At 41.8% G+C, this 10,325-nt stretch overlaps 1 protein-coding gene across 4 annotated transcripts in view; it reads left to right on the top strand.

Moving 5' to 3' along the window:
• Positions 1–1,049: 1,049 nt before the first annotated feature.
• Positions 1,050–10,325, top strand: part of LOC115017561 (unconventional myosin-XVIIIa-like) — a 15,578-nt gene continuing 6,302 nt past the window's right edge. Inside the window, exons 1-3 of one of the 4 annotated variants that reach the window (XM_029446128.1) lie at positions 1,050–1,264; positions 3,677–4,807; positions 7,784–8,842. In XM_029446128.1, coding sequence (XP_029301988.1) covers positions 3,785–4,807; positions 7,784–7,858 — 1,098 coding nt within the window. In that variant the 5' untranslated portion in view covers positions 1,050–1,264; positions 3,677–3,784 and the 3' untranslated portion in view covers positions 7,859–8,842. Of the gene's footprint in view, positions 1,265–3,676; positions 4,808–4,910; positions 7,740–7,783; positions 8,843–10,325 lie in introns of those variants that run through there. The other 3 variants (XM_029446127.1, XM_029446129.1, XM_029446130.1) reach the window with 3 other exon arrangements.

The raw sequence follows: 10,325 nt of genomic DNA, 5'->3' as shown, positions 1-10,325 counted from the left end.
ATATGTTTTTAGTTTTGCAGGTTTTTTTGCACAAACCAAAGTATTGGACATTTTGACCTGATGATGGCACAGACTAGAGGAAAGATTAAGGGATATAATTCACTCTGAAGGGAACATGAATGTTTGCACAAATGCCATGACAAGCTATCCAATAGTTGTTTACATACATGGCTCAAAGTCCACCTCCTGGTGAGGGAAAGTCAGGGGGTCACCAAAGTCTTATGAACCACAAATGTTTAAACTAAATTTTGAGCCAACACATATTTAAAAGAATACATGATTGACCTTCAGGTGGGGCTGCAGGGAAGTTCAAGAGATCCCTAAAGTGATCAGGATTCGTCCTCTGGGGACCATGCAGGTCTGCACAATTTGTCATAAAAAGAGCCTATTAATCATATATTAAAGTTTAGAAAAAACTAAAACACAATACAGACAGAGAATTGTATTAAAAGTCCCTAAAAATAACTCATCTCTGATACAATATTCACAGGAAATAATCTGCTCAAAATTCATCCAAATCACAAACTTCTCGCAGTTATTTCGTTCACTATTTAGGTTAATTGTACAGTTTATGAGTTAATCTGTACTGTTGTTATGCATTGAATATAGTATGAAATATCCATAAACTTAGTCACTTAGTCAGGGGCCGTCAGTTTATTCAATGACAGAAAAGGGGTCCCTAGGCTACTGATTGCCTTACACTGCAAATCTTAAATTCTATTGAGTAACTTATACATTTTAACCTCGTTTCTGTGTTTCTGTGGAATAGGAATAAGAAATTGTGGAAGTTATATGTCTGAAAATAGTCTACAAGTGATCACTTCTTTCTTATTCACGATCATGTCATTGTTATATTTCAAAATATAGTGTTAGACCCATTATCAATTCTACATAAGGTGTTCTTTATAAAGTGGCCAGTTCATATAAGCATTATTTGTGTTATTCTTTCATTGTTGAGTAATATTTTTCTGCGACATAGCGACACTATTACCTTTTATCCTGACCTGAGCTACCATGGTCTGTGTGGATCCTGTCCCCACGATGGCTGTCCACAGTCCGTCTGTAGCTCCACTGTTTGTCCAACAGGGGGGGCTGTCTGACCGCATCTAGCCGCTGCAGTGAGCCCTTAGAGCAGGGCTGGGAGTGGGAGCAGCCGGCTATGATAACGTTAGCTGAAAGCCAGTCTTCGGCTTCTGTTCCTGACGAACCGAGCTGCACCCAGAAACAAGGCACCAGCGGTGCTCCATAGCTGTACTGGAGAACAGTGAGTACTTCTTCTTAAAATGAACATGTGTGTGTGGGCACTTGTTGTTTGAACACAGCGGTGTTGAGGCAGGCAGGCTGACTGGATTATTTTCACAGGATCCCGATGTGTTGTTCTTGTTCCAGGGTTTGTTTCACCAAAAAAAGAACTGAGGCTGTGGCTTGAGCCAATCAAGCTATTTAGCTAGCTAGTTGGCTCCCCGGAAAGTTACAGTACATCTCCATTAATTACTGTTGGCTTGTAATTTTGGAGTTTTTTTTCTGTCTGCGGTTGAATAAAAAAGGAAATATTTGTTGTTATTAGGTAACGTTACCCCCACCTACGAAACGGCAGCTCAGCTAGCTAATGTAGCCGAAAAGCTACACCTATTTTAGCCCTGTCATGCTTTTTGTCCCCTGACTTCACATTGAAAGCGGAGTGGGGTTAATCAATGTGGCTTTGACTACGTTAGTGTGCCAGCTGTTAACATCGTTTCAACCTCAGCAGCGATTAGACAAACAGGAGAGAGCTTAAACCAGCAGCACAGTTAGCTGTTTAATGTTCCCTAGCTCTGGTTATTGGTTAATATATACACTGTGATGCTGTCTACTCAAAAGCTGTTCATTCACGGTGGACCTGCCTAGAGTTAAAGATAACTGAGTTAATGACTGAAAAGGACCTTTGAGAAAACTCTTTGGTGTTCTGGTTTATTTGTTTGTTGGACATCACTGTAAAATGTCAACTTGATTCTGAGGCTCCGAGTCGTATTGTTTCAGCTACCAGAGCACTTTGCTTTTACTATGTTACTATTATCTCTGTGATGGGTGGCTGTGCTACCTTCCCGCTGGGACTACAGAGTATCCCTAATGCCCAGCATGCCGTGATGAAAGTTTGTGTGGGAGTCCAGCCTGGTCTGCCCTGGGGAGAGGGGTCTGTGTGTCACTCAGCAGCTAACGAGGACCGTCTGCTCCTGTCACTTTGTGGCAGGAAGAGTTCTGATATTTGAGGGTTTGGAGAGACCCTGTAAAAAAATAAGGCCAGGAATGTGTTTTGGTCCTGCCAAGCTCCTCCAATGGGCCTCTGTAGTGTAAGAGTGATGTAGGTCTGTGTTTTACAGGGCCATCCATACGTGCACAGTTACAACATGCTGTGAGACTTTGGTTGTTGCAAAATAATATATTATAATCTATAGAAAAACAATAGCCAGTTGCTAGTGGGAAGTAGGATATTCAGGAACTAGAACTGGGCAATGCATTGTTATTATATTATTATGATAATATGTAATTGTAATTAATACAATTTCTGATTTTGGGTTCAAGGGTAATCTTTTTCATTGTACAATGCTGGGTAACTCAACAAAATGCAGTTGTCCCTCTCTTTCCCACACCGGAAAAAAGAAAGCAATTTTTTATGGTGGGGTGTAGAGGATGAGTTGGAGCTGAGGAGGAAAGAAGCTGCTCTGTCGTCCAGTGGTACACCAGCAGATACGTCTTTGTCTTGCCAGACAGCAGCAGGGTGAACAGGCTGGGGATAGGGGGGTATTATCTTTAATATTCTTTGGGCTCTGCACAGGCACCTCACCAATATCGCTGATGTTAAGTTCTCAAGTGTATATTTAAATATAAGCAAATAGTGAAAAATAGACCATGGTGAGTTCTTTCAAATAGTTTGTTTTGGACAAAGAACATGCAAAACATTTACATATTGCTTTCAATTATATCAAATCGAGAAAAGCAGCAAAACCTCCCATTCAAAAAGCTTGGACAGAAGTATGTTTGCCATATTTCGCTTATAAGGTTGGGCAAGATAACAATATATACTATTAGACAATATACATTTGTGTACCGTCAGACAACATGCCATACTGTTTATACAATGGTAGCTATTCTTCTAATATTTCTGGGTAGCGTATTTTGGACAGTGTTGCAAATCAATGGGGAGACCTTGTTTTTGGTAATATTATGTCTTTTTGTAACAATGTATAATTATTTGTACAACAATATGATTTTATACCTATTAATAATAAGACATTTGAATAATTTTGTGTAGATTAGTAGAGACATTTGGGATTTGGTTTATGTGTTAGTATGATATATCTTAGATGCTGTTATGTTTTGACTTAAGATAGCATTCAAGTTGAAAGAAATAATTTTCTAGACCTATGTGACTGTTTCAGCTAAGATAAATTATCAATAAATCATCGTATATTAATATGCTACTGATTAAAGTAAAACTTATTTTGAAAACCCTAAAAGTCATCCCCAGAATATTGTCACATCAATAATATAAAAGGCATATTTTTATTTATTTATTATATATTTCTATTTTTGTCAGCCCTGTCCAGCTTCACATGATAATCAACAGCATTTTAAAAATGTATATTTAGGATTTTGTAAGTTTGACACAGTTTGCTGTCCCTGTGTCTTTCCCCAGGGGATTCGTCCATGTTGGTCACAACACAAGCATCTTTGAACTGGACCTCCAGCTCTGTAGGGAAAATATAGCCACGGTGGACTCAAACGCAGCGTTTAGTTTGTCACCATGTTTAATCTGATGAAAAAGGATAAGGAGAGGGAAGGGAGTAGGAAGGAGAAGAAAGACAAAAAGGAGAGGATGTCTGCAGCAGAGCTGCGCAGCCTGGAAGAGATGAGCATGCGGCGGGGTTTCTTCAACCTGAAGAGAGAGTCCAAGCGTGAGTCCAAGACCAAACTGGAGATCTCCAACCCCATTCCCATCAAAGTGGCCAGCAGCAACGAGCTCACCCTCACTGACATTGAATCGGACGGCTTGAGCAACCGAAGCAGCATGGTTCTGGAAGATCAGCTGAGTGCTGCCAGCTCCACTGATGACCTGAAGGGTGAGGGCGGAGGAGGACAGGACGGACATCGCGGCTCAGTACGTGATCGCGTGGCTCACTTTGGTTCACTTGCCAAGACAAACTCCTCGCAGGTGGGTCAGATGATGAAACGCTTCTCCTTTTCCCAGAGGAGTAAAGAGGAGAGCCCTTCAGAGGGCTCCACTCCCTCGGGCCAGAACTCTGCTGCCCCTTCCCCGCAAGTGGAGAGCAAAGTTTTCAGCATGCTCCGCAAGCACAGCCTGAAGCAGCAGACTGAAGCTGCACCGGCCACCAAAAAAGTCTGCATCCCCGAAGTGGTCGACAAGACCTTCCCTGCAGAGCTCCAGCTGCCTGCTGTGGTTGCACCGAGTGTACCAGAAATACGTGAGCTGGAGCTCCAACGGCGCAAGACTGGCGACTTTGGATTTTCTTTGCGTCGCACCACTATGCTGGACCGCAGTCCTGACGGAGGAGTGTACAGGCGTGTTGTCCACTTTGCAGAGCCTGGAGCTGGCACTAAGGACCTGGCGCTGGGCCTGGTACCTGGCGACAGGCTGGTGGAGATAAACGGACGCAATGTGGAGAACAAGAGCCGGGACGAGATAGTGGAGATGATCCGTCAGTCCGGGGACACGGTGAGGCTGAAGGTGCAGCCCATCCTGGAGCTGAGCGAGCTGAGCCGCTGCTGGCTGAGGAACACCGAGGGGCTGCGCAGGGAGGCCAGACATGTAAGCAGCTCTTCCACTTTATATGTACAAACTGTTGCACTCTCTTTCCATATGTTGGTAGGTTGACAGTCTTCTAATCTAAAATCTTTTAATGTTTTCTCAGTTTTTGTGCCCAGTTTCAGGATGCTTTTGCAGAAACACAGCAATGTCCCAAATTTTCAGGGTTGCAGCTCTGCTTTATTGACAAGCTGTTTCTAAGACATCGTATCTCAGTGTCTGATCATAATTTAGAAGGTGATGCTTGCTGAATGCCGGTAAAGTCAAGGTGTCCTGCTAACTATATATGCCTATATTGGATTGAAAAGAAACCTTCAAGACTTAATGAGGTGGTCTTATGAGTTTCCACTCTTGCCTTTGCTTAACAAAGCAAATTTGATAACATTTTGCTAACAGCCCTAACCGGAGGGTGAGCTTTACGTTTTCGTGACGCCACCCCGTCATCAGGGGTAACCGCCATATGAGCGCAGTGCAGAGCGAATGTTGTTTAAAGAACCCTTAAATTACTTAATTGCAAGAATGACAACTCTAGCCTTGAAAGCTTAAAGTCCAACTGAAATTTAATTAAACATCAAATGTTATTGTATGCTGTTCAGTGTTTCCCTTACCATTGTCTTGGGGGGGCTACTGTCTACTTTGCGCATTCACATTCTCTCCTCTGCTCTGTTTCGCGAAGGGCGAGGTTTCGCTCGCGACACACACACACTCACGTGCACACACACTTAGTCAGACACACAGCGAAGGAGAGGAGAGAACTAGAAATCCTCACCGCCTTGCCCCATTTGACCCATCATGCTTCCTTGCATACAGTGTTCAGAGTGAAAGACAAATTTAGAATGTTGTTTTTAACTGCATATGACAATAAACGCTTTTGAATTTAAATGAATGGTGAAGACGAGGTAAGAAATATTCACACCCATAAAGCATGGTAGACGCACTGAGTACAGTTCGCCACGGGAGGTGGCAGGAGCAGGGGGTCTCATCCTGCTGGGGAGGAAATCTGTTGAAGTGTACAAATATTTTCGGTTCATTATGAAAGTGTGGAGGGACACCATAGTCTAGGAAATGAGTGGGATACTCTGTGCTTGTTGGAGGAAAGTAGAGCCAAGGTTTCTGGCTAACTTTGTGTTGTGAAATTATTACATTTTACAGTCCACTTTAGCACTCTCATACAAAGTCCAGAGCCGAGTGTTCTTTATGCTTTCCCAGTGTTCAGCCCAGGCTGTGTGTCTTACATGGAGTATTCACAGTATTTTAGTCTTGGACTGTTGGTCGGACGAAACAAGTACTGTGTCACTGTGGTCTCTGGAAAACCGGTAGTATGATTTAATGTAGTATTTATCGGTTATTATTTCCTTGTGTGTGTATGTGTGTGAGAGAGTGAGTGAACCCAGATCTCATCAATGGCTTTGGTGAGGACTCTGTTATCATAACTAATAGAAAATAATGTAACTCTAAAATAAGAAGGATTGGGCTTGACAACACGTCACTCTGCACTGTGTCCGTCCATCTCTGCTGGTGCCAGCAGTCTTCCACACACACATGAACACAGTAAGACTTAATGAAGGTTTGGGAGCAGACAGGATGCACATACTCCTTTAGCTATGAGCAGGATATTCTAAGAAAAGCACTGGGATGTCTTAGGAAAGGAGGAGACATTTCCCCCCTAAACCAACAAATAAGACCATTTCAGGGTCATGCTTAGCTTCGGCCAGGGGCACACTAAATCTTATCCACTGATCATTTTTGAGAATTGAGTGATAGGAGTACTTTTAAGTTGGCCTGCTGTTTCTTTAAAATGACTGGTGTCCTTGTACAAACACCTAAAATATAGTAATGATATAGATTCAAATTTTAAATGAAAAAATAGATTAAGAAAAGCACCATAATAAAGATATAACCTATAGGAGCGTAGTTATAGTGAAATTTGTGGCAGCGCTGCGTCAGTGCAGCACAGCTGGAGTCATGTAGAGAAGCTGAGCATTCCCTGAGCAGAGGCCTCCTCCAGCGCCAGCAAAACCTGATGTGCAGCATTCAGCGCTGTTAACACAAACAGGCCAAAGCTCACTGGGCCTGATTGTCCTCAGCTTCATTCCTGTGTACTGCCTTCACTGTCTGTGACCATTAAGACCAACTTCACTCTGTAGGTTGTTGCTCCTTCATGGAGCCTTAGCTCCTGCCTTCTGGCTCGTTCCTATTCCTGCTGTTATTCCTGTATGCTGTCTAGAAACAGATTGATTCGTTTGAATTCAGTATTTAGGATTTAATCGATGTTTAATATAATATAAACAGACAGGCAGAATAACAACCAACCACCCAGAGTTCTTCAGGTCATTTGTGGGAACTGTCTGATTCATTCAAATATTGCAGCAGTTGAATCTATTTTAAATCTAATGCCGTGGCCGTGTTTGCAGTGACTGTTATCCAGTAGTAGTAGTAGTAGTAGTAGTAGTAGACACTTTACAGCAGAGCCATATTTTCTTGCTCTTTCTTTCTCCCTCTCCCTCTCTGCTGTTCACCATAGTGTACCCTCAATAGTGCCTGTTAACTTTGGCACAGTTATTTCGACCCACTCAGGAAGCAATTGTGACTTAACATGCTTCCACTTTTATTCAGACCCTCTCAAACTCTGCTTCTTGTGCTGAAAGTTTCCAGACTTTACTCAAACTACCTTCCCAAAGTGTTAGCACCTTGATGGCAGCAGGAGTGAAACACTTTAAATGTTCCATTGTTCAGTTATGTAATAGTCTCCCCAAGTTACTGTTGACTATCAGTGGTACATTTCCTTTTAGGATTCTTGTAAGTAAAGCATGCACAGATACAGTAACTTAAGCTCGGATACAAGAAGTTGAGCGACTACATGTTCAAACAAATTCCTCTGGTTTTAATCAATCTGGTGGGAAAGGTTTGCTGACTCGTTGTACTACTTCATGATTTTGATTTTTAGCATTTTCTGCCTTTTTATTTGGTATTTAACAGTATGGTAAGCCAGCAACCACAGGGAGAAAGATGGGTGCTGGTGGTGACTCGACCTGGGAAGTTGCTGTCATGTGAAATGCATCCCAAACCTCTCCATCATCAGTCTGTGTAGACCCAGATTGATAACATTTGGTTTTCGAATATGGAAACTGTCCCACCTAAGAATTCAGATGACATACTGGGAATTACTGTGATGTATTAAGTGTGAGGTGAAGCTGAACTAATGCACTTGAGCACAGTATAGCAATATAGCAGACTTGATGTGTATAATCTTTATGTGCAGATGGGACACTCTGGAGTTCAGCACAGCTGCTGAAGAGCATTTTCAATGTTTTTATGGTCTTATTGAAATATGCTTTTAGGGTTAGCAGTTGATGCAGAGATGCATTGTCCTGGGTTTGAATTCGGACAGGTGTCTTGTTGCATATTGCCTTTTCTTTTCATATTTTGTCTCAAATTCAAACCCTCCGCCCAAAAACAAAAGGTGCGTTGAAGCTGGAGTTACTAATGATGTGAACTTATATTTAAAGGATGAAATGTGTTGTGCTAATCATTCTCATTCTTCCTATGATAAAAACACGTGCTGTGTGAATTATTGCTCAGGAAACTGGCTTAGCTAAATATGATATTTATATATTCTTCTAACCACACAATATTAAGTCTGCTAATTGGGATAGTATGCAGTGTGGAAATAGTTAAACACACTTTTTAGATTGTAAATCTGCTGGAGTTGGAGACTTTTGCCACAAACTATCTGAAAGTTGCAGGAGGAGTCCAGATTGAAGGGGCCTGGAAGGAGAGGGGAGGCTGGAGCGTGGGATAGAGTGGAGGTTAAAGTAGCAAGAAGCCATCTTCACTTGTCTTAACAGGCGGACTGGACACAAACGGGAAGCAGGCTTCTCCCTTTAGGTCTCACTCTGGCATTTGTGGAATTTGCTTTGGAACAAATGGGCCACTTCCTGACCTTTTCTCCTGGGATTTTCTTCTGGAGGAAGAGAAATGAGGTTCTGAAGCTGACTGATGAGGAAGGGAATGTGATGTCTGTGTCTGTGAATGTATTGTTGCAAAATAAATTATTGATTAAAATGTCTTTGTTCAAAAAAAGGCTACATTATTCATCAGTTGTTTCAATATAAAGGCCTTCATTGTTTCAGACAGACATTAGTGCTGCCTTCTCCTTCATCTCAATGAGACCAGTGCGTTAGCACTGAGCAGTTGAACCTAGCTTGGCTTCTGTCACTATGTTACGTCATCCAGCAATGCAATGTGTCCGCCAATCAAACAGGATAATATTATTGTCTGTGTAATAGCTTTCTTGAACATCCTGTGTCATAGAGGACAAGACTGCGTGTGTGGGTGGCTGATGAGCCTTTGCCTCTCATGGAATTTGTCTTGTGCTGCATTGCAGCTTTGCAATGTTTGATTTTAAAACAATAGGCCATGCAGATAGCATATGGCTGCTGTAGGAAGCTAGCTTGAGTTGGTTGTTGTTGGTTAACTTATTGTCCTTTTTATAACAAAAGTTGTTAGGAACTAAAGTAGGTGACGTCATAGTGCAGCAGGACAAACAGGAAAACATTCAGGACTGCATATTAATGAAACTGTCAAACAAATTAAAAATCCATCATAAATAATTACAATAAATACAACGATCAAAAACAACTTGCCTTGAAAGGGTGTGTGTTTGACCTCCTTTTTCTACATCCAGTCTAAGACCGGAAAGTAAGAATGGGAACAGCAGCAACATGTGGCTAATATGTGCCCTCATGGTTGGGCTCTTCAGAATAAATGAATGTCTTGTCTGAGTCCCCATCTAGAAGGTAAATATAGACCTCTTAGACCAGGGGTGTCAAACTCATTTTAGTTCAGAGGCCACATGCAGCACAATTTGATTTCAAGTTCCCTTCGGTTTAGTGCAGAAAAGTACAAGTACATTCTGAAAATGTTCAAACGTAATCTTTTTATTAAACATTATGAACAACCTGAAATTTCTTAAGAAAACAAAGGTACAATTTCAACAATATTATTAGTTTATCATTTACACATGTGCATTACAACTTACTGATCACAGTGTATCTACAAAGGCTTTTACTTTATGATCAAAACAACTATTTTTTACACTTTGCAAAGTCATCCTGCGGGCCGGATGTTTGACACCCCTGTCTTAGACCAAGGCTGTGTGGGGACGACCCTTTTTTATTACTCACAAATCCACCCCAGGTCCAGCTCCTGGACTGGATTCATAGAGGGTTCAGACTAATTCATGACAACAAGTCATATTTAATGTCTTGAACCCTGGTTTTAAGGGTGTGATGTCTGATGCTAAGGCTTGTGTGACAACAAACAGGACTTTAGACTATGTGTAACCAACAGACTGGTAGGAATGAGTCAGACTACACAGGAATCACACACTTGCAATCAGTCCAGCCTAACTCTTGTTAACAAACTCAGTGTTCACAGCAATTCTATCTAACTTGAGTATATGGAATTAAGAACACTTGTCTGAAGAGGATTAAATGTTTTTATCTGCAGGTCAAGCTCA

This window comes from Cottoperca gobio, chromosome 13 (genome assembly GCF_900634415.1).
Source record: "Cottoperca gobio chromosome 13, fCotGob3.1, whole genome shotgun sequence".
Taxonomy (NCBI): Eukaryota; Metazoa; Chordata; class Actinopteri; order Perciformes; family Bovichtidae; genus Cottoperca; species Cottoperca gobio.
The sequence above is the reverse complement of the archived record's forward strand: the minus strand, read 5'-3'. Positions and strand labels throughout refer to the sequence as shown.